General features: G+C 36.6%; 1 protein-coding gene across 16 annotated transcripts in view; it reads left to right on the top strand.

The window, feature by feature from the left end:
• The window catches only part of COBL (cordon-bleu WH2 repeat protein), a 164,988-nt gene that overhangs the window by 92,763 nt on the left and 47,433 nt on the right, over positions 1 to 24,792 (top strand). For 12 of the 16 annotated variants that reach the window (XM_072924368.1, XM_072924361.1, XM_030265750.4 and 9 more), the window contains 2 exons: positions 19,007 to 19,145; positions 22,092 to 22,262. In XM_072924368.1, coding sequence (XP_072780469.1) covers positions 19,007 to 19,145; positions 22,092 to 22,262 — 310 coding nt within the window. The remainder of the gene's footprint in view (positions 1 to 19,006; positions 19,146 to 22,091; positions 22,263 to 24,792) is intronic. The other 4 variants (XM_030265752.4, XM_030265751.4, XM_030265753.4 and 1 more) reach the window with 1 other exon arrangement.

Here is a 24,792-nt window from a genome sequence, read left to right as displayed (position 1 = left end):
TAAGAAAACCCAAATATTTCCATCTTATCTACGTGCAGACAAGCCAGTTTACTGTGAAAATAGAGTAAAAAATCTCAGGGTGTAAGTTTATTTCTTTAGTTTATGGGAAAGAATTAGCACTGATCTTTTTTTTCAAGGAAGGACGTCAATTCCTTATTAATGGACTTCCTTCCATAAAAAGATAAGATGTTTGTTTAGAAAACTTTATTTATGTGCAACTGTTACTAACAGGAAGATCCTGCAAAAGGGGAACATGTTTATTTCCAGTGAAGCTAACACACTAATAGAAAATGAAAAGGTGGTATTCTGAATTTTGAGAAGGTTTTTTATTTATCTGTCTGGTTCCATAAAATTGTGTAGGAAATAAAACACTGTAGATGTTATGAACACCTGTAACTTTCCAACTCAAAAAGCCTGTTATTTTTAACCCATTGTTATGTTCCAGGTATAAATGATTCTTTAGGGTTATATATATATATGTATCATCTCCCTGCCTAGTGGTCCCAAACAGAAATTTCCATGTGTGTGAAGACTGGGGTGTTTTAGTTTACGATGTACATTTAGATTTTCTCTACTCATTTTTCTGCATAGGTGACTTACTGCAACATAATTTTACTGTCATACAGCTTTTGTTCCTGTAGGGCTTCGGATAATTTATCTCCTTGTGTATAAGGCCCCTGCAGTAACTTTATTTACTTTTTAGTGCAACAACATTAGTTTTCCATAGCTATTTAAAGTTAGTATTCCCTAACACTACAGTTAGTGTAACTGTTTTAAATCTACCCTAGAAAATATTCATGTCTATTCAGATTGTGCTGAACATGCAGTAAATAGTTTGCAAAGGAATGCAGAGTCAAAGAAAGGAGTCTACAGATTTCTTCCCAGGAGAGTTCACCCCCGTTTTTCTTTAACATCTTCCAAATGATTCTATTTAGAATAATCAGAAGTCACATGAAAAAATAATCTTCAAAAGGCTAGGATACATAACAATTCCAGGACAAAATCAGGAGGCTTGATGCTTATGAAGCAAGGAGGTCATACTTTTTGTTAAGTTGCAACACAGGGCCCACACAATCTGAAGAGTAGAGCAGAACAATTTAGGGGTGAGTTAAAAGTGAACATTCTGTGAAGTCTCTGTTGTCTGTCATAGCACTCCAGAAGATGTGCTAGCAGAATTTCTGCCCCACCCCCTCCCCCCCCAAAAAAAAAGCATGCACCGTATTGAGAAAATATAAGAGAAAACCTTATATGAGTATGAGTATGACATTGTAAACAGAGTACACAGAGAAAAACCACACATGAAATCTGGCAGAATTACAGGCATCTCCTTAGAGGCTTTTTCAGTGATCTCTCCCTAAAAGAAATGCATAAAAGAAGTGTGGTTTTTTTGGAAAAAAATACCCTTTCGGAAGAACCTGAAAGAACTGTGAAATTGAGTTGAGTCTCTAGGAAGTCAAGAGTATTGTGCACTGGCAAATTAGTTTATAGGAAGAATTACATTTTTTGGTTTTTAACATGAATGGGAAAATACAGAGACTGGAGTGAGGGATGTGATAAAGTTGGCCTTGGTCTTTTCTTCAAGAGCTTGCTCTAGGAAATGCAATGGTTTATTCAGAAGAAGTTCATAGGGTTTTTTGGAAACAGCATAGAGTTATATGAGGACTCTTCAGTGCCTTCATGAGTATAAAAGCTCTTGTATCAACTTCAAATGTCAGAAATCCAACTTGTAGACTGTGACGTGTGTGTTATTTCAGGTGATACCATTTTCAGAACAGAAGAACTGTAAATGTAACAGGAGGCATCAGGGATTTTTTTTTACTAGCCTGTCAAAGTCCTGTACTAATAGAACAATATACCAGATACAGTATTCTAGCATTTGTGTCACAGACTTTAATTTTAGTTGTTATATGGCAAGGCAGTGAGTTTAAATAAAAAAATGTATTGATGTTTTTAGTGCAGGTGAAGAACTGTGCTCACAATTTTAGAAGGTTGTATTATAAACCAACAAAACTTTCAGATTTATTTATGTGTTTGTGTCCTCTCCTGTATGTTGTTATAGACAAACTAATGTGTATAGCATACTGTGGGGTTTTGCCCTACTTTTTACATTCCTCTCTTCTCCATTTAGATCTCAAAGTTGAGTTGCTGAGGATGGTTGTGGACTCTGAATTATTGGTCACGACCATATTTTAGAGCAGAATGCTTACACCCAGTGTTTGATCAAGGCTGATATTTTCTCACCAATTATAAGTTACTCATTGAAGAGTCTTACCTGAGCAAAATGGCAAGAGAGCCAAAAGAGGCTTACTCTAATAATTTCTGGCAGTTTTTCTTCCCATTGCCCATAGTTAAAATAAACCAATTCTATGCCTAAATGAGAAGTTTGGCTTTAAGAGAATTATTAGAATGTGAAAAAATATAAATGAGATTTTCATATCTTTCCTGGAGAAAATAAGATACAATAAAAAAATTGCCAAATGTCTTGCTTATGTAGAAGATATTTTCAGTAATTGCTATGTTTTTGCCATCTTCACTGATGATCTCTTATACTGACTACCATGTAGTGTCCTCTCCTCCGCTTCCCAAATTTAGTCCCTGAATTTTCAGTTCTTAAATTCCCCTTTTGTATGTGTGTATGCTACAGGTATGGACTTGGAACCTGCTTGGTATTGTGACTCATGATCTTCCTTAGAATTAGGATATATTTTAAAATGGTTGCCAAGATTTTTAGAAATGGTTAGTTCAGCTGTCCATAATTAGGAAGCTGATTTGGAGCTTGATGTTTTCTGAACTTTTAAGATGTCAGAAGCTACGTCTGGTTGCTCAGCAACTCAGTATCTGGCCACTGTGATTTTAATATCATATTATTTTCCAATGTGCCACCTTCTGTCACCAAAGGAATTTAAATTGAGGTTGTTAATATAAAAATTTGTGCAAAGCAGGAATTTCTTCCACTAATGTCTCCCCAGCAGAGCAGGGTTTTTTGCACAGTCATCTTTCATGCATTTTTGCATAAAGTGATAACTACTCATCTACCTTACTTCTATATAATCTAATGCCATGGATTTGTGGTTAGCTGGCTGCAAGGATAATCTTGATTGATATGAAATCACACTGTTACTGTTATTCTCCTCAGATTTTCCACATGACATATTTCCCTGTGGCTGCAAATTAAACCTTAAAGCCATGAACACAAACATCCTGTAGAGCAGTGTAGAGTAAGTTTTTGCCATGTACATCTGTGTCAGTATGGATGCCACCAGTAGAGCTCTCTGTCTGTGTGCCCTATGAGTCTTGAATCTGCTTTCTCCGTGGATATGTCTAATAAATCTGATGCTTCAATTAATAATACTCCTGCAGTTGGCTTTCCCTCTGGGAAACAGACAGGTATTTAGGAAGAACCTGTGTTTATGTGGATGGCAGCTTCTTTTCTTCACAAATTTTCTTGGACTATGAGATTTAACATTTTTTTAAGAGAAGCATGATACCAGAAGTCACTGCAGCTGTGGGAAGCTGAGGGACAGAAGAGTCACAGCTGAATGAGAATACCTACCACAGCTTCCTACAGATCTGAGATTTATTGTAGCCAGCTGTTTAAAACCCACTTAATTAACATCACATATAAAAACACAGTACTCATACCAGCTTCTTTTCATCTACTTCTTCTTTTGTGCATCTGCTGTAATATATTATTGTCTAAATTTCACTCTGGTCAGAGTCCTGTGTCCCAAGAGAAAAAGTTTCAAATTCGTTTAGATTTACCTGGTTGGTAGATCCTACTTTTTATAGAAAGTATTGCAGTCATACTTGGAGGGGTTTGTTTTTTGTACTGCAGCAGGATACATTTATGCTATAGGTATTTTCTTCCCTTCTACCTTGTACTTTATTTCACTTCTTCTGTATAAGGTGCAAGATAATGAACAGTTCATGGGGGACATGTGACAGATGTATTCTGTTTTAATAAGAAGCCCAGAATCCAGCAAAAGGGTGGATGGCTTCAGATTACTTATCTCCCTTTCATGGGTTACACCTAAACCAGAAATGTCTACTAGAAGTCAACAAGATATGAATGCATGCTTTTTTTATCATCTTTTAGAGAGGAAGGGAGGTTTCTCTTGATTCAAAGGTCTTCTGGGTGAGGTCTTCTCAACCTTTTTCTTATGACACATTTCCTTTCTCCCTTAAGTGTTCTGTGAATGTATTTTTGTTTTACTTTGTGGTTTTTTTTTTTTTTCCTGTGGAGCATCCAGAAGTCTCCTTTGAATAACAGATACATTTTTTCACATTCTGAGGAAGGATGCAATGAATCAGATTTTGCTGTAGGAAAAAGCTGTTTTTCAAAATGTGTATTTTTCTACAATTTACTGTATCTTCTAGGTCACTTCTCAGGGTTTTATAAGTTCCCTGAGAACACGAAAGCAGGATTTATTCAGAAGGAGGAAGAACACTTGACTGACTTTTAAATTTGTTTAAAATGTTGATTTAAAGTTAATTAATGACTGAGTTTATATGCCTTGTCAATTGTTCTGATTCAAATTTTCTTTTTGTGCGCACAGGCCTGAAATGTGAATACTGCATGTTATTTTTAGAAGTGTCTTTGCCTTTGTTCATTAACTGAGGATGTCAAGAGTGTTAGCTGTGATCTTCTCCAGTCTTTGTGGCAGACTTCTTAGAATGCTCAGGCAGTATGTGATATCTCTCAACAGCATTTTCTGATGAGAGCAGGGATATTGAATCTTTAATAAAGATGCTCTTTCTCTGGAACACTGTTCAAATGCCCAAGTTATGTAACCTTAAAGAAGCTAGTTTTTTGTATTAGAGTTTGGATATTGGGTGCTGGAGTGCACTTTTTACTGCTGTATGATGCCAAATTAAGAGGCTGAGGACTTCTTAGATAATTGCCATGGGGCAATATTTTGATAAGGTCAAAGAGTAGCTGTGTGTCTCTCTGTTGATACAGATAAACAAATAATTATTGATAAACCAATTAAGAATGGAGATAATATTTGTTTAATTTGTTTCTGTGTTTCACATCAAATTCATGTGGCACTTGCTTATTTTGGATATACAAGGCTGTAAATACTGCAGGGTAATTACAAAAATTTTCTATTATGCATTTAGTATCTTTTTTCTTTTGTGCTTTTCTTCCAGTCTTTCTGCCTGCAGTTTTAGTTAGAATCTAATATTTTTCATTTATGCATTCCTATAGGTATTGAGAGTTTATGGGCATCATGGGGTCTTTTTCCTCTTTTCATAGAACCGTATAGAAATAATTTATTTTGTCTTATGCTTTGGCTAGAGTCTTTGGCCTGTTAGTCTGGGATAGTAAACAGTTAAACCTGGCTTGATATTTTTCACAGCTTAAGTGGTCTGGCACAGACAGATAATGACCATCAAGCTTGTCCAATAACAGAGATAAAGAGTGCACTTCAGTCCTTTGTCTAAGGAGCAGTTGAAGTCCTTTGTCTGAGCAGCAGGTGTGTGAAGTATTCTCAAGATAATACAGGAGAGACTGTACTGCTATCTGAAATAGGAAAGATTGTGTAAAATAACTGTGTCTGTAGTAAGTCTCTTTCTATTATGACAAGCAAAAAAATAGAGAAAAAAAATTACTGAACAATACTGCTAAGTGCTGCCAATGCCACATTCTGGCATGAAGAAATTCAGAGAAAATAGGTGAAAGATAAAATTGCTGTTTGGAAAGTGTGAGAGAAATAATAATAAAAAACCAAGCCTCCTTAGGTGACTTATGTACTGGCAAAATTACTGGAAATATACTAGAGAATTTAACCAGTTGGCATTTTTGTAAGGATAGTAAATAGGATAAATGTAGCTTTAGTAAGAGGAACCCTACTTTACAAATCCCTTACAGTGCTCTTGATGCATTCAGCAAGCAGATGGGTGTGATCTGGTTGATGCAGTCTGTCTGAGTTTCCACAAAGCTTCCAAGTTCCCTCGTCAAGAATTTCATAAGGAAACCAAGTCTCAGTTCCATAATAAGGTCATTTTACTCTTAAATAAGAGACACAAAAGAAAAGAAAAGAGAAATTGCAGGTTGGGACTAAATGATCTGCTCATCTAGTGATGAAATGTTGCAGAAGCCTTGGAGTATTTGACCATCCATGTTGATCATATTAAGAAATTATATTAAGAAACAGTGAGAAAATTTGTTGCTCCTACTTGAGTTATCTGGATAGCAAGGACTAAGACTGAGTATGAAAAGCAACAGTTAGAAGACCTTATGAGACTGCGTGCTGGGGGCACTTGCAGATGAAAGTAGTTAAATTCAGTGCAGGGAAAGGTGAAGTGGTATACATGAGAAAAAAACACTCTTATTTTTTCCTAAGACCTTGTAAGATACTAATCTCTCTGCTGGCAGTAACTGGTTAGGAAAATCATAGGATCAGAAGACATTTTTATTTGAAAAAAATAATCTCCAAGCTCAATAGCAATCAAAAAAGCAAATCCGATTCAGAGCATTTTAGGAGAAGAAAGGTGGGTAAAAAGAGTTTTATTCACCACTATATTGTGAGCTTTTTTATGCCATCTTGAATATTACAGCAGTGTTCTTCTTGCTTCAGAAGGATATTACAGAGGAGGATGACTCATGGAAGAACATCAAGGGTGATCAAAGGTGTGGAGTAGTTTAGTACAGGGTCAGTGGTGCAACTTAAGTAAACAGTGATTCTTCATCTTGAAAAAGTCGCTGAAGACTATGGACAAGGATTTGACTTTTCAGCCAGCCATTATAAGAGCATTTGGAGCTAATAAGAAACAGGCAAACTCCCAAAGTCAAAGCACATGGGTCTTCATTGACTTGGTCCACCAAGGTTGTTATGGACACTAAAAGTTTACATAGGCTTAAGAGGAGACTGAACAAATGCTGTGAGGATGACAAAGCCATTATGAATTTTGAAAGATAAATCACATCAGGAAGTCCCTAAAATGAAATTGATTGGTAGCCACAAAAGTATTTGGGAGAAGGTAGTATTGAACATACTTTCCTCTTCTTTTGCTGTCCTGTAGGTACCTGCCACAGTCTAATAAAGAAGCCTGAGCAGAACCCTTGATCTAACACACACAGATATTTTTGGAGAATACTGAAGAGAGTCATACCCAAAAAATTGTCTCATATAATCTGATATCACTCCAGAAAAGTCACTGGCAGCATTCACAATGACTTCACTAGGTCTTCTTATCAGTGGTAATTTGATGACCAGAAAAACATGTTTCTCATTAAAAACAGAAACAGCTGCCTCTGATTGCTATTCCCAGTCATCAGTCTCTTTATTTGGTGCTTCTAAGTGCAAAACTGCATTTGCAAAATGAGGCTGGAAGTTTTGCCAGTAAATCATAGGGCCAATAAGAATTTTGCAACACTAAAGCAACTTGCCTGGTATGCATTTTATGACTTGGTAGTGTGACTGCAGAATCAAAGAGCCCCCCAGGACTCTGAGGATCATATTTGCAGGCCCCCTGGGGCTGTGCCTCAAAATACTGAGATGCACTTACACAGTTCATATTTCAGGTGGCGGGGAGCTGTATGGGTGATGTCCAGTGGACTCTACAGGACGCATGCTTTTCACTGACAAAATAAAAAGCAACATGAAAGATGTGATCCCTTTGAATTTCAATTCAATATCTGATCCAGGTGCATGCCAGATATATTCTCTAGGTTGCAGGTCCTCTGCAAAAGGAACTGTTGAGACACTTCTGTCTTGTGCAGTGACGGGGCTATTGTTTAACTTAGAAAATGATGGTATTTCTACCTTTCAGGAGATAGAAAGTCAATCTCTTTGGGTGTTCCCTCTGTCTACCCACTTTTGGCAATATATTTTTAAGAGCGTATAAGGAGGGAGCTTTTCTTAATGACTTTCACTTAATGGCCTTGTCAAAAAAGTCATGTATAAACTGTTGCCCTTCACAGACATAAAATTTTGTGATGACACACATTAAATTTTATAGAAACAATATTCTCTGTAAGCAATCGTAAATCTAAAAGGTTTTATGTATTTCATATTTCCAATGGAGCTGAACCTGGCTAGTGGTATCCTATTGCAGAGACCATTATCAAGGTGTACAGAACCAATTAGTAGAAACAAGAGTGAGCAGTAAAAAAACTTGTGGTCTTTTAAATACCCTATACCATGGTAAATGACTAAGAAATTAAAACTCAACAATTAATTTCCAATTTGAAGGTGTTTTGTTCATTTTTTAAAGAGCTTTAAACATGACATTCAGTTATCTGAATGATAAATAGCCAGACTTGTTCATGTCTTACAAAAAAATAATCAGATAGCAAACATGAAGCCAGCACATCAGATAATGTTTGCTGTGCAGTTTGGATGCTTAATTTCGCTAACAGCTGCACTTTGCTTTGGATAAATGATGCAGGCCCAAATTAAAAGAAAAGAGTAAAGTGCAATGATGGCTGAAGGCTTATCTTGCTGTCATGTAAAGCATGAAATTTAGGAAGGCTAAAAAAAGCTACTAGAGAAAGGGAGTAATTTGTACTTCTTTTTATGATAAAAACAGCTCCAAAAATTAATTCTGGTGTATGCACACTTAAACACGTTAATTCATTTAAAGTAGTTATTAAAAACTACAGCTTAAATCATACATGCAGTGTAGTGACTACTTTCTCAACATGTCCAAAGAGTATCAGTTAAGGGTATGTTGTATTTTAATAATGTATTACATAATGTTCTGCTAAAGAAATGGGTCCAAATTGCTTCCCATCCTCTTTATTGGTCCTAATGGTCAACTTAGTGTTGCTGTATATTTATTTATTAACAGCATGTGTCTCATTAAAAAAAGAGTGGCAGAAAGTATTTTAATAACTTCAGGAAACTCTTTTTTAGGCAGCCAGCTTATTTTCCGCCAGCTTTTTTGTCCCTTCTTTTCTTTCAAATCTTTTTTCCTGTAATTTTTAAATAGAGTAAGGTGTCACAGTGTGATGAATTATTTTAAAGGAGTCTAAGTTTTCTCAGTCAAGAAGCAATTAACTACAATTGGTTATATTTTTTTCCTGAAGCTTGGCCAGTAAGAACTAGGCACTAGTTCAGAATTTCAGTAGAGGTTTTTGTGTTAGCAAGAAGGTACAACCTCTCAGAAGTGCAGTTGGAGATAAGACTCATTTTTCAATACCCCTTTGGGAAAATCTTTATTCACATAATGTTCACAGTCAATTAACAGGTTTTGCACCAGAAGAATTTTAAATTTTGAGGTCTGCTTTAAAATTATGCCTTTTTACATTGTAACAGGAATCCACTATGTGTTTTTTTTTTGCAGTTTCAGAAATAGGTTTTTTGCAACTTTGTCCAGGAAATAGAAGCAGTATCAGTTCAGTGGTGATTTGAATTGCTTACCTGTTTTAGCTGAAGGCTGGACTTTGTGAAGTGCTGAGTGCTTCACAATTTGACTTGGATAGGCTGTTATTTTAGAGGGTTTGGAGAATGTAATTATAAAATTTTGTAAGATTCCTCCATGGTCTACTTTCCTGTTGTTTTTTGAAAAGTACTACAGTCCTGCACTCTAACCAGTGTAGCTATAACCTCTGAATTGACACCAAAGTTGGAGTTACCTGGTGATGTTTAATATATATGCAGGAACACAAGCAAGGTAAGCTTACGGTGACTTTACATTACAATTTAACATTCATAACATAATAATCATGCAAAAATGCAAGATTTGTTTGGCAGGAGGACTCCCATGTTTTTTTCAAGAAAACATACGTCTTGATAATTGAGTCCTTGAATTATGTGCAAGAAGAATTCTTGGAATAGTCTTTTCTCCAGCATCAATAGCATTCTTGATCTTTTGCAATAATCCAGTTGCTTCTGGCTGTGAGTTCGTGGTTCAGTTGCCAACTGTTTCTGAACAGACTATACTACCTGCCTTGGGAATGATACCACAACTTACCATCTGGTGAGATCATGATAGCATCACTTGACCTCCACATGTGGTCTCTGTCAAGCACTTCATTGAAAACTGGCAAGGCATTAGGGCCGGAACATACTGTTCTATGCAGCCCTGAATTTTGGCAGGGTTGCAACACTCCGTAAGTAAACTTCATCTGGCTTGCAAGTCTCAGACAAATAGAACAGGCTGATGTCATCATAAGCTTTAGCTCTCATTAAAGAAGAAAGTATGTGTCAAGTAATTATGAGGCTTTGTTGGGCACGGTATTTAGGGGAAGTTAATAGACAAAGATCATTTTGAGCAGCAAGACTTCTGAAGAGCTGGCATTCAATGAGTGATGAAAAATGACCCTAGCACTGTGCTTAATTTAGAAACTGGGTTTGCATAACTTTTCAGACTTTGCTTCTATCTCCACCTTACATAGATCTTAAATTAAAAAGGTAAAAAATTGTAGAATAGAAAAATTAACCAAGTAAATGTGTCAATCAGGTTTAATTCTATGGCTTAATAGAATGGTTTAGCTATTTAGGAAAATAGGGAAAAACATCACAAATATAATTAAAAAAAAAAATGTTCTCTGCTACTTCAAGCTATTTTTCACAAAATCATGGAATTCATAGGGATGGAAGGGACATCTGGAGATCATCCAGTCCAACCTCCCTGCCGAGGCGGAGTGCCCTAGAGCAGGTTACACAGGAACACATCCAGAGGGGTTCTGTCCCAGACAGAGAGACTCCACAACCTCCTTGGACAGCCTGTTTCAAAGCTGTGCCACTCTCAAGGTAAAGAAGTTCTTCCTCATGTTGAGGTGCAATTTTGTGTGCTTCAGTTTATGGCCATCGCTCCTCATCCTGTCACAGGGCACCACTGAAAAGAGTCTGGCACCATACTCTTTAAAGTTGCCATAGGTCACTTAGAGAAATAAGCACCTCATTTTTTTTGCAGCATACCTCTCTTAATGAGAATATAATTTCTCACCTCCTGAGACCCAGTAGGCAACCCCTGAGTCCTGCTCAGCTCTATGTTGCTGACACTTCCAGGTGTAGCTAACAAGCAGTGTGCCATGATGGGTTCCTCAAACAAGTCTTCATAGCAGAATCTATTTGTAATTTTGGATAATAAAATTTGACACTTGTGGGCAATAGCTTGATGTAGAGCCATGTTATGCCACAGTCCTAGTAAAGCATCTAATTGATACTGTGGTACCCTTCTCCCCTCTTCATGCTTTTAGGTTGTGGAAATTCAGAGGATTTTGGCTGATGTTTGTAGGTGCTGGAAAGAACTTGACTGAGTGAGAATTTGAATGGGGCACTGGGAAGGCATGGCACAAACAAGGTGATTGTTAAGGGTCCCTTCTAACCCAAACCATTCTATGGACCTATCAAATTGGAAAGGAATCAGAAACTATTGCTTGACTTACTGCCTAAGCCATGTTTACCAGGCATTCTGTGTGCCTGTGGAAGGAGAAGACTGATAGAAGGAGGTAGAACACTGGAAATAATTAGATATATTTTTCTCTTAATTGAGAAGACTGCTAAGGTGATTGCCTAGGACTTAGTGCTAAGCACTAGAAATTTAACTTGGCTATCTCTACAGAAGAAAACTTAAAGTCTAGGGAAAAACTTTTAAACTCCAGGGAAGTATGTCACTTATTGGAAGTAGAAAGGAGAGTGTTCTTCTTGCTCCTTGTCATATGTTTGTGTGAATTCCCTTCCATGTTCTAGCCCTAACAGATTTTAGGCTACAACACATCCTATTGGCAAAAAATTGGAAAAAGATGCAAAATAACTTTTGCAAATCTTCATGGTATCTCTGAGATTTTTGAGGACAGACAAGCAGGTCATCTGGTCATCCAGTCTATAATCCAGGATGTGAGTCTGAGAAAGAAAAGATAATGTATAAAATTCTTAGTCTAATGTATTTCCAAAAGGCAGTCACTTAAGAAGATGACATTGATCATATCAAATTCATTGACAAACTTGTCGAAAGAACTATGAACTACTCTGCTAATATGCATCTAACACTGTTATTAATGTTCGTTTGTTTTGTTAATTATGAAGTTGTAACTAAAAAGATGTGAACAAATATGAAATTAAAATCTGGTGGTTGATTTTGCCTTTTTTTTTTTAAACTTCTGCAGAGGAGAAATGAATATTGGTAACAAATCAATTTGTGGTGGCTTTAAAATGTGATTTTTAAGTGTTTGAGGGGTTCTTGTTGGTTTTTTTCCCTCCTAAATGAAGACATAAATGAGGAGAATTACATTGTATTCTGAGAAACAGAGGAAGTTCAATTCTTTGCCAAAACAAACATCCGCAGACTTGTGTAGTCTACATGTTTCAATGCATGTGAAAATATTTGGTGTGTAGAGTGATTTCCTTGAGTGGAAATAATACTGCAGCTAGAAATGAAATTTTGCAAAGAAGGAAGTCACAGCTATCTTAGTAATTTAACATCTCAGATCTGTTTATGGATAGTTTCCTGTCTGACACATTCAACTGAACATGTTAAAGGGTTTAAAGATTAGAATGGCATTAATTTTTAACTGTCCTTGATGGTGACATTTCACAAAGGGTGTGTTCTATAAAAACATGGAAAAATGAGCTTGCCCCTTCACCTTGTACTAGCTTTCTTGTGTTAACTGATTTAGCTTTCTGTCACCAATCAGCCAAGGACATACTTGCCTTTTGTCTTCTTTGTTTTGTGAATAAAATAGCACAAGAACATAGAAATTTCTATAAAATCCAGTAGTAGTAAGCTTTTATCTGTTGTTATGACTGAGGTGTTTTTGCAGTCAGAGCTTGATTTTTGATAATCAATATGAAATTCTGTTACAAAATTCTGTTTAACACCAAAGTTATATAATAAAAAAATAATCTGAAATGAAGCATTATAGGCAAAATTATGCAAAATATTGTGATATGTGATTAAAATATTAATGGTAGGGTTATTTTCAGAAGGCAGATGCAGCTTGCACTCTAGTTCTAAGACAGATTTCCCACAGTGCCTGAGCACTTCCAGCAGCAAAGCAGCTCAGAAGCTGAGCCAGGGAGTACAGCTGCTGGTACAGGAATACAGCTGGGATATGGCCATCAGGTGAGACAGACACCTGCAGAGCACAAGGATGCACGGTTTCAAAGTCAGGAGGAAGCCCCCTAATAGAGAGTGGTGTTGTCAGGACTGAAACATGGTTATCCTGTTCCTGGAGTTGCTTGCTATTCTTGTGGACATAAACTCAAGTTGGCAGTAGCTTGGGAGTCTCCATCTACATCTGTTATCCAGGAAAGTGATGTGTCCAGAGTTACACAAGCTATTGGTTTAAATATCAGTCCTGCTATCCTGGCATACTTACTCATATGACTTACTTAAAGCTAAGCCTATTTTTATTCATTTTATTGCCAGGCTTTGAGATCCAACACATCAACATGAATGGAAGTAAAACGACCAATGCAGACAAACTATTTGCTAATTTCTAAAGTGTAGTTTTTCCTATGCATTTTACCAAAATGACAAGTTTTCCAAATGATACCCTCTTTAAAAGAGTTTCAGTGTGCTAGATTTTTTATTATCTCTGTGTCTGTTGTTTTGGTAATATGTTGTTGTATTGCATGATATCCTAGTAAGTATTTTAAATAACCCACACAAATGCATTCTGCACAGTAAGGACACGCTTCTGGGAGACATCAGGCTGCTGTCTTTGAATGCAGTTTCTAATGTATTTGTATTTTAGTGCACTTGTGTTGTTATGGATTAAGCATTCATCTTTTAATCAAATGAAACAGGATACTACCCAATAAGGAAAGAAGGTAGAGGAGTTCAGTGCTGAATAGACAATTTTAGTCAATGTAGCTTAAAGTGGTCAGCCTCATTAGCTCAGTTGCCCAGTTTTGAGAGCTCACTGTATTTTCCTTTGTCAATGTATGCCAGTGAAAAGACTAATGATGTATGACCTGTCCAAGGAATATTAGGTACATGAGTAAATGTTGTATAAGACACATTAATGTTCAATTGGGACCTCTTGTGGTTTCTAGTGTTAGGCAGGTTGAAACATCTGTTGCTGTGTGAAAATGAAGAATCAGCTGGGCAGGATAGCTTTTATATCGTCAAGTTTAGTGGAGAGATTAATGTCTCCATTCTGCAGCTGAAAGATTTCTTTGTCTGATTTTCCTAGAATAACTCTTCTTGGATCAAAATATTTTCTTCTTAACTGCTTTAAGTTATGTCATAGTAATATGTCTTTAAATCTAAACCCATAAATCTTACATACCAATCTACCACTTGTCTTTCATAGCATATTATAAAGGATTAGTGCATTTATTTTTTTTTTGCAGGGGGAAGAGGTTTGAGATGATCATACACACATAGTTTGGCATGATACCCTTGTTTGTTCAGTTACAGGTTAGCTCTGGGGTTTTTGTTCTGTTTGGGTTGTATTTAAACATTTTTGAGATTCAATAGGCGCTCTAATCCCACACGATATCACCAGCAGGTGTATCAGAATCTGGATCACTTAAATCAGACTGTGTGTCTGATCAGTGTGGGATGATGAAACCACTTTGTAATGAGGGTGTGCTGGTGATTGAATCTATGTGTCCTTTTTCCAATTCTTTTTATTCTAAAAATAATTTCTGCAGTCATTCGGTGTTTCCATGAATAAGACAATTTGTATACAAATTAGCCAATTCCTCTATAAGACAATAAAAGGACCTGATGTTGTAACATTGCATAAAAAGGAGAAAGAAGCAAGACAGTATAAAGACTTTCTTCACACAGTTTATATCATATGCTACACAATTTTTTATTTGCATATGCTCAACAATAATCTGACATCCCTTAAAAGTAATGCTTATTCCAGACATGATTCTATTGTTGATACATCTGTTTCATCTGTAGCTATGTTATTTGACCAGGAAGAAAATTGCTTTAAGGAGAATTTTGTTAAATATTGAGACTGGAAAATTCTTAGGTTTTCAAGATTTTTCCCTTTCTATGGCAAAATGATAGGAGTGATAGTAAAAGGAAAAAATCTGTTGCCATAGGACAAAAGTTTCTTGCAATATTTATAAAAATACTGGAAAGATTAGTTTGGATTTTGAAACACAAACTATGCAAATTAATGGCACAGTTTCTGGATTACAGAAGGAAACTCAGTTTTAGGAGCTGTAAACCTTCAGTGAATTTGGGCCTAGTTGGGTCTGTGGATTAAAGAAAGTTGGCATTTACCACATGACTTAGTACTTTTATAAATGAGCATTTCTGTTAGAAAGTTTAAAAGGGAAGGGCTGACAAATATAAAACCAGTGTCTGGCCTGTAAATAGAAGACAAGCTTGGCAAAGGAGTGGAGCTCTCACTGGAATACTATCTGAGAACCTCCTTGTTTTTGAATGCTTGATGAATTTTCAGTAGTGGTAACTTTTGTTTCATTGGGCCTCCTTTGATATTGTTCATTACTTCATATTCATTGCAACCTGACCCAAAGACAAAACTGGACTTTTACGCATAAGGAAACTTAAACTTAGTTTACATATGTACTCTTACAGTGTCCACAGATTGTTTGCAAGTAGGGTGACTGTGAAATGCTACTGATGGAAAATTTCAAGCATTGGCCTTGTAGGATTCTTTTCTACACAATTTTGACAAGTAACCTCCCCATGATGTTGTTGTTATGCTCTAAATAGATTCTCAAATCTTATCTAGAGCCCCCAGATTTTATTATGTTGAGCTTTCACAGCAGTGAAACACATTCAGCAAATTGCTCAGATATTTTTTCTGCAATATTGAAGTATTTTTCAAAGAGCATATGAGCCATGAATGTGATGGTTTGGTTTTGTTTTGTTTTAATTATTGTGTGTCTTATCAGTAGGGTAAAAGAAATTGCACTATTTTTCAGATTTGGGTCATATTGACCTCTTTTATTCTAGCTCACTTCATGGTATTAATTATAGTCAGGACTTAATGAACATAATTTCCAATTATGCATTTGTTGTAACGAGCTGATGTAATAAATTCTTGTTCATAAATATAGGTGAAGCAAAAGTGCTAAGACTAGGAAATATTCTGTTAGAGAGGGGCGCCTGTAACAAAGTTTCAATGGGAAATAAATTACTCCAAATAATGTTGTTTAAGGCTTGATTTCTTTATAAAAGAAGCAGCCAGCCATAACAAATTATTTTCGAGTTCTATTGGGTTTGTATATACAATTGAAAGAAAGAAACAGAATGTTCTTTGTGTTTTTTCCATTTTTGTTTAGCCTCATAGGTTTACCCTCCTTGGAATTAAAGAAAAGATACTTTTAACAATTTTTATGACCTGTTCTTGAACTAGATACTTCTTTTGTACTTTGTAGCATGACTGGATTTAAACAAGCTTTTCATCTTCTTTATGGTGTTTGTGAAGAATACTGCACTTAGCTGACAGTAAAATAAAAGCATTTTTGTGTGTGTATTTCACCAAACTTTCATTATTGCAGTCATGCACTAGCTATTTCCTAGCCTATTCTTTAACTGCAGCAGCATGATCACCCATTCATCTATCTAATGTTCCTCAGAAGATTCGACTAAGTAAGAATACGTAGATCTGAAAAGGATAATCTGACTTCTAACAAGGATCCTTTCTTGATAGGAACACAGTTATGTGTCTTTGTGGGATTTGAATATACCAAGCTGACATCCTTCACTCATCTGATACTCGAAGGGTGATTAGTGATCTCTAACATTTTAAGTGGGAAGACACGTTTCCTTACTTTGTGCCTTGATTGTCAAGATTTCCTAGCCTTATCATTTAAATCACCAGTCCAACCAGGTTTTTTCCTAAAATAAAATTACTTTTCTTTTTGGAGAGGGAGAAGTGACGATGGAAACTGCAAAATGCCATTAAACAGCTGCAAAAGTCAAGCTTGTACTTGTGAAGTGTTGTGAAAGTTCACATGATGCCTGTCTCACAGATGATTTGAGTTCTTCATAGCTACTGAATTTTGTAGTCTTTGTAGTAATCAAAATTACCACTTTATTAATTTTCTTTTTTTTTTTCCTGTAAGATAGTATCCTGAAGAATCAAGATACAGTATTAAAGTTATTTAAAATGCAGGGGGGAAGAATTTTTTGTTTTTTTCAAATTGTATATTTGCCACTTTCTTCAGTGGAGAAGAATTAAGTGGCTGTCCTTGGTGTAATTTCCCTTGAAACCAAAGCCTGATGAGTCTGTTTCACTAAATGGAGTTTCCCATGTTTAGCTCAATATTGGGCACCCTGTTTCAGCTTCAGTTAGTTGTATTTAGTTCCTAATCACTATAGGCAGTTTCTCTGTCAGCGGAATGTCCCATCTTAATATGGAGAAACACTACAACTTTGGGAAAAAGTTTTTCAGTGGAGCTCTAAAATTGTGCTGTATCTGTTTCGAGAATTTGGTGTGATGCTCTTTTCTGGGCATAAGTCCAACACTTTTTAAATTCTATTAAATTTGGTGACCAAAATTTAGGTCCACAAAATTGCTAGTTACTTCTAACATTATTGCCCATTTACTATGCCTAACTTTGTCTAGATTCGCTTCACTGGCTTTAGTCCTGAACTGTATCTGGTGGAAATTTAATATAAAATGCTGACATAATCCATGAAAGTAGGAACTAGGACGAGGACACCTTTCTTTCCCACCCTTGTTTGGAGTGAAGCTGCAGCTCATCTTGGTTGCTGTGCTCTATGTCCGATATAGTTATTACCAAGTTTCTCCCATGCAAGATACAGGTTCCCCAAGGGGTGGAAATTGTCCAATTGTCATGTGGCATGGAGGCTAAAGTGTAAATCATCAAACATGGGAACAAAAGGGTTCCTTTTGTAAAATATAAGATCCTCCTGAGTGTTTTTAAAAAGGAAGGCTAAGTGAATGAGACTCTTTTCCTATCCTAATCTTTTAGGATAAAGTAAAATTCATTTATTCTCAGATTTTTTTACTCAACGTAGGAAAGGAAACCTGTAAATGAGTGCCATTCCTCTGAAATCTGGTGGTAGATTTAAGCAGTGTGGAGCTACTATTTGTTTAATGAAATCTCCCTCAACAATTGTATTTTAAGGGTTCATTAATCCTCTGGATTAAAGGAAATATTGTGAATATAATTGTTATTTTTATTTTTATTAGTTAAGATAGTAGAAAACCACTCACAGTTCTGTATATTAGGCAATGAAGTATTGGGATAGACAGAGCAGTTAAATCAAAGAACTGAAGACTCCTTTGGAGGAGTACCAGAAGCATGTTATATGTGGGCAGCCACCATTACTTTCTGCCTCAGCAAAGACTGGTACTGATTAGTGTTGTCAGTACCTTTCAAATATAAAAATACATATTTTCCTACATGATTTTATTATTATTATTTTTCCAGAAAAAGGAAGTAGAGCTAAGCTCCAACAAGCTACAGAAAATATTGTGCAACCCAGTGAAACCCAATTCATTTGTAGTAACATATTTCATCTTTTTAAAAGAAGCATAGACAGTAATGAAGTCTTAGCATAGCAACCAGCATGTTGCAATTATGGGAAGCCAAGGTGTTACAGACCTTCAAAAGCAGGTCTGTGAAATCCAGTAGGCATGAATACAGTACAGTGTGATCTCATATCATCATGCAAGCAAACAGTCAATTCTGATTCTTCTCTCAGAAGTCCTTAGACAAGAATTTGAGAGGAAAATAAAATAAATGAGAGCTTATTCACTATACATGCCAATTAACCATATTTTAATGTTTGAAGAAACTAATGGGAAAAGAAGATCATGTTATGGCTCAAGCTTAACACCACACATAGTGTCATACTCTGCTTTGCTGAGTGTTAGGCTCTCCAGTTCACTTTTTTCAAAACCATCAAATGCCTACCAGACTGGTATTTCTGCTGTGACACTCATCAGCAGTTCTTGTCTCTTTCCTTTTCTGAATGCATTACTGTAATTCTTTAATCTCTGGTTGTCACTATAAATGTTCATTATAAATATTCTGTGCTGAGAAATTAGGTCATATGGCAAACACTTCTTTGTTTTATTATTGAAAATTTACAACACCCACAAAATATATCCTTTACTGTGCTTATTTTTCAACTTTGTTAGATATCACAAGGAGCATCTCTGAATGATTTAAGGAAAAAGAAGAGGCGTGCCCCTCTTCCACCAGCTGCATCTGCTCCACCCACTCCTGCCATGCCCAACAGGACAGAAGACAGGGAAGACAAGAGGAGGAGCACAATGGGTGAGAGGCGTTCTTTTCTCCTGGATAACCCTATTCATGTGCTTTCACTACTCACTGTTTGAAGTTGGCTTAATTCTGTTATGCTGTGAGTTTGGAATGGAAACGTTTGTAACTTGGGGAAAAACTACATTTCTCTGCAGAATGAAAGTCTGGAAATAAGTGTTTGTATATTACCTTTTTTTTTTTTTTTTTTTTTTTAATGGCACTATTCAGAGTACCACAGGGTAGTAAAATGTAGATAACACTCATCAGATGATTTGAATATTCGGCACAAACTTTATATTCAAAAACACTAGCCCTGAGCCTATTCTGCGCCTTGAAGGTCATATTGGTTTGCTAGTAAATGGAAATACAGTAATAGTAAATGGAAATGCTAATAAAAGGAGATAGGTGAGGCAATACTGAATACATCTGAAGCCATGAAGTTCTGCTAGGACCAAAGTACAGTCAACTCGGTTCAGTGTTTCCTCATGTTTCTAAAGCCTGAAGGCATTTGATTTTCATATAGTCCTCCAACAGTTTGACGTCAACTGCCTATATAAAGTTAGGGGGTTTTTAAATTTCATCCTCACTTTTATTATAAATCACTATCTGATGATTCTTTAGCTAATCAGTGGAAGAAAAGAACTGATGCTCTCAAAGGAATGCCATATGTATCTAGACTCAACAAAAGAAACTGTAGCTTCAGCTGCATGTGGTGCCACATTTACTCACAGAGGAAAACTGAAAAACATTCTCCCAGACCTCTGTTCTTATCTGCCTGGTAGCATGTTCAGATTGGTGAGAGCTTTGCTTGAGTGACGATACCAGGATTATGCTTCTAGCAAGCAAAGTGATTTTATAATGGGTCAAGTTATGAGATAATGACCCTGTATATTGGAACTCATTTTTCAGTACATTAAGAGAATCATTCTTCAAGTGCTGTAATGCACTCAGTGCACTTCAGTTCATGCCTTTGACCTCATGTTTCGTAAAATGCCTAAGACATACAGATATGACATTCTGTCATACTTAATTGCTTACATTACAAATGCCTCACAGTTTAGTAAGAAACCTCTTGGCTTTGTTCCAACATTTATTTTCAGTAAATGCTTCACATTCAATGCCTCAGCATTTATGTAGCAGCAGGAATCCATTATCATGTGGCATATTCAACTCCATTGACATCTCTTATTTAAACTCTTTGAGGGCAGTGTTATTGGTGGGCCAAATAACACAAGAGTTTTCAGCAAATTGGCTTATTTTTAATCACTACAGAGGTCACACTGCTGCTTCTCATGCTTTGTCCTACTACTGGTCACTTTTTGATGACATTTGTTGCTTTAACTTTTTATAAGTGTACTTTTTCTTTTGTATTGGTGCGGAAATGTTACAGATGAGATATAACAGAGCAGAGCTACTTCTAGTCTGTTCAGTACTGTGTACATAAGTGCTTGTTGGAGTGCTCGGCTCATGTAGGATTCTGTAGTATCATTTGCTTTAATGGAGCCTTATTATTTTACACTGACAAAGAACTCATCCCACAGTAGCCCTGTCTTCACTGTGTTTTGTTTCCTGCTACATTCTTGAATGAATGTGTTCATTAACAAGAAAAAATGTTACAGCCAGAGAGGGTTGGTAAAACAGCCTTTCTTCAGGGCCCTTACAAGAAAACAATGAGAAAGCACAGATGGCTCTGAAAGCATGAGAGAAAAGCTGTGAAAAAAGCAAGACTCTACTGAGGGGAATAAATGTGCTGCAAGAAATAGTCAGCCACATGATGAAAAAAAGTATTAAAGATACCTGTGTAGCTCTCAATTAGCCATGTGAATCAAAGCGAAAGATCAATCAAAAATATTCTCAAACTGGCAAGTTCCCTGTAGTATTCAATACTGAATCAGTTATTGTGACACCGAAGTATTGTGCCAAATTTCCTCAAAGCAGTAAAAAAAGGACTTGCACATTTGCCAGCATTAAATTGTGTCTCTGGGAGATATTCCTCTGGAAACTAGTGACTCTTAAGTAAAAAATCATAATGGCTTAATCTTTTTTTCTTCCCCCTTGGTGCTGCTTCCCTTCTCAACAGCCCCAAAGCACAAGCCAGAGACTGTAGGAATGGATCTGACCAAACATCTGTCTCTGCCAGCATCCATCTTCAGCAATGACCACAGCACATGTTTGAGGCAGGATATGAAAGCAGAATAAGCAGGTAGTCATGGTTCTTCAGTGCACTTTCAACCTCTGAGGACTTTCCAAATAATGGTAGCTTAAGTTCTGTACACTACCAACTGGCAAGGGCTTTTTTGCATTGAAAGTTGTTCATAGAGTATAGTGCAAAGTCATATGTATTTTTTTAGTTATTGCACATAGTGTTGAAATAATCCCCCCAACAAAGTTATGGGCATTTCCTTTGATAGCTTCAAACACTATTCTGTAAAAAAATCATCTGCTTCTCTACAATGTCAAAATAATGAAAACTGACTCAAAAAGAAGAGCAGAAAAGCCTGTAAGATATCTACTTCAAAACAGTGACCTAAGGCATCTTCCTCTTTTTCTCAGAAAGAGTCAGGAAAATAATCACATAAAGTATCTGAGAGGTCAACAAATTCAGGCAGTTTGACACTTCAGAAGATAAAATAAAACACATTTTCTTACACAGCTTTTTTCAAATTTTTTTTAGTTTGCTTAACTATTTTTCTCCTTCATTATGCCTGTCAAAACCAGAGATTTTAACTGGTAGTTGTAATGTACTTGTATGTGCTGGCCTCAATTCTGGTCCCACTGCTGTTGGTTTAAGACGGACCTTTTCTTTCTCCCTTAATTATTTGGATGTAATTAAGAGCAGGACTAGATCCAGGGAGACTTTGGATGTGGATAAGGGAAAATCAGTGTGTTTTTAAAAAATAAAAGTGAACAGAGTGATCATTATGTTGCAATGAAGTAACAAGTCAATTGATCCCCCTGTAGGTGATGGACGGCAGGTGCCACAAAAGCCTCCTAGGGGCACCACTCGGGGTCCCCCCCAGTTAGTGATCCCCCCACCCCCACCTTACCCTCCTCCTGACAGTGACATTGTGGATCCAACAGTGTGTTACAGAGAAGCAGATGTTACAGCACCAACAGAGCTGGTACCTAAACGTATGTTTGAAAATATATGTATTTGCATTTCCATTCTTTTCATGATTACTCTCAGGTGTAGCTTTTCCAGACTTTCCTCTCTGCTCTTTAGACATCCATGTCTGTTTTTCCCCCTTTTTCCAGCCTGTTGTCTTTCAAAATGCCCAATGCAGTGTAACTAATTAATATAAAGTAAGCAAAACTCTTGCTTGGAGAGAGTTTTGCATGCAATACCTGGTCATTGTATATTTTAAAGTAACCATCAAGCTTTATTGCTGTGTTCAACTGAAAAAAACAAATCTTTTGTCTTTTATTAATTCCCCAAGTTTGGTTTTCTGTACTAACAATTTTTTTGTCTCCCCATAGATGATTTCCTTTGAGAGTCAATGGGTCTATCAGTCTAGGCTGAAAACTACAGTATCTTCCTTAAGAAAATTAAACCATTTGCAGGCGCTCTATATTGTTATAAGCCTTCCTGTCCTAATGGGTACATCTTTCTTGGAATCTCTGAGTAGTCCTTTGTGTGCTCTTCACCTTGGGTCATAACAGTTATCAGACAAAGAAGTACAATATTTTTCACATGCCCATGGACTTGTGAAAGGCATGTTTTCATGCTGCTTTTTCGTGCTTATCCATTGACTGCCTTTAAATCTTTGTACACAATCCAAGTCTTTGATCATGTATTATGTTCCCTGTGGGCTTGCCCTGCACACCCATGTAGAGCTGGTAAAAGCAGCAAAGCTCTGCACATTATGACATCTCACGGATGCACTTTCTTTGAAGACTAGGAGGGTGTCTCCTAACCATGATAGAGAAATGTCTCCATTAGGTCTCTTTCCACGATGTTATGTTCACCAAAAGTACTCTGCAGGTGGCAGTTACTCTAATACATTATTGTGGGTGTGTTTGCTGCTGATTACCAGTCAACTCTAAAGCACTATTTGACAAATCTGTGCTGAGGAGATAAAAATTGTTAAATTTTATTGGAGCTAACAATGGAAATTAAGGAGCTCATACTAACAGAAAACCTAAATCCTATTGAGGATTAACCCTAAGACATCTTTAACAACTTATACACAGAAATTATATCATACTTTAAATCTTTTTGTTCTAGATACCATCGGCTTGCCTATGATGTTTTCTTTATTAAAAATCCATTGTGGCCTTTTTTGCATTAATATTTCTGCTTCATTTGAGTTTCCATCACTGTTATTTTGCAATGCCTTCCTGATCTACTTTACTGATCAAATACCCTTTAATCAATGCAACCCTGATGTAATCAGTGTGATCATCTGCTCTTAAACAAACACAGTATGTCAGCCAAAAGGATTTGATTAAGTTTGTATATAGAAACATAACGTGAGTTTTTATTGTCCTCAATTTACTGAGAGCAAGAGCTTAGTGGGTACTTACTTTAGACATAAAGCATCAGTGTTGTAGAGGGACAAATTTTAGCTCTGTAATTATGCTTTGTCCTACCTAGATAAAGATAAGTGTGTAGATTTACACAAGAGAAGTGTGTATAGATGTACCCATGAGAGACAGCAGCACGTAGGACAGATGCTAATTACATTGCCTAATGCCATTCTGAAAGGTGCTTAGATACCGTTGGGATTGAGCACTGGAAGAACAATGTTTTGCAATGATGTGTTTTATTGCCTGAGAATGCCTCAAGCAGTGCAAATAAGATTTGAGCGGTAGATTCAAAGAACAACAAAATTTTCAATCTTCCTAACTCTAACCTCAGTAAATGTGTTTTCTCATAGAATGAGATGGGGAGGACGATAAACTGCTGATACCAGGTGTTGTTAAAAGATATGTTTTTTTTCTGAAATCACTCTCAAAACAGCTTTCTCTGATTACAATTGTGGTCTTCATTTGCTGGGTGGGTGACTGTCAACAGCAGTGTGTGTTCCATGAGAAAAAAAATCCCATTTAGAAGTTAAAATTCTGTGATCACGTGGCGTTTAAATTCTCATTCATGATCTACGACTGTCTGTGAAGGACTGTCCTGTCTGCCTGCCTTCCTGCCTGCCTCCCCCTCCCAGCAAACACACAGTTGTCTCTTTGTGCTCTGGAAGACACAGGTTGAGGGATTTTCATTTCATAGAGAGTGGTGGCAATCATTGCTCATTGAGTTTTCCAGATTTATGTGGAGTGTAAGTCACTCATGAGTATGGCCTTTAGTAAGATACTTGAGCTTTTCTGTATTAAATTGTAAGAATCTCTTCCACAAACAAGAGTACAAAAGTTCCTTGCAATTTTTGCTCTTAAATATTTTCATTCTAATTACACAACCTTTTCTCTAACATTTGGTCTGGTAGAACCTTAGCTGCATGTTGTGTGCACATTTAAATTGGTGTGTTTATGGGATACCTTCTCCTTCCTTATCTTACTAATCAGATTGTTCACGGTCTGATTCCAAGATTGACTGTACTTTGGGAATGCAGAGATGGAGATTGCTGTATGGTGTTTGGTTATGTCACATTGCTTGTGAAGTTCCAAGTATGTGAGTTGATCATAAGCTCTTTGCTACTTACCTGAGGTAAAG

The sequence above is a fragment of the Taeniopygia guttata genome, chromosome 2 (assembly GCF_048771995.1).
Source record: "Taeniopygia guttata chromosome 2, bTaeGut7.mat, whole genome shotgun sequence".
Lineage (NCBI taxonomy): Eukaryota > Metazoa > Chordata > Aves > Passeriformes > Estrildidae > Taeniopygia > Taeniopygia guttata.
Note: the sequence above shows the minus strand (reverse complement) of the source record. Positions and strands in the feature narration are given on the sequence as shown.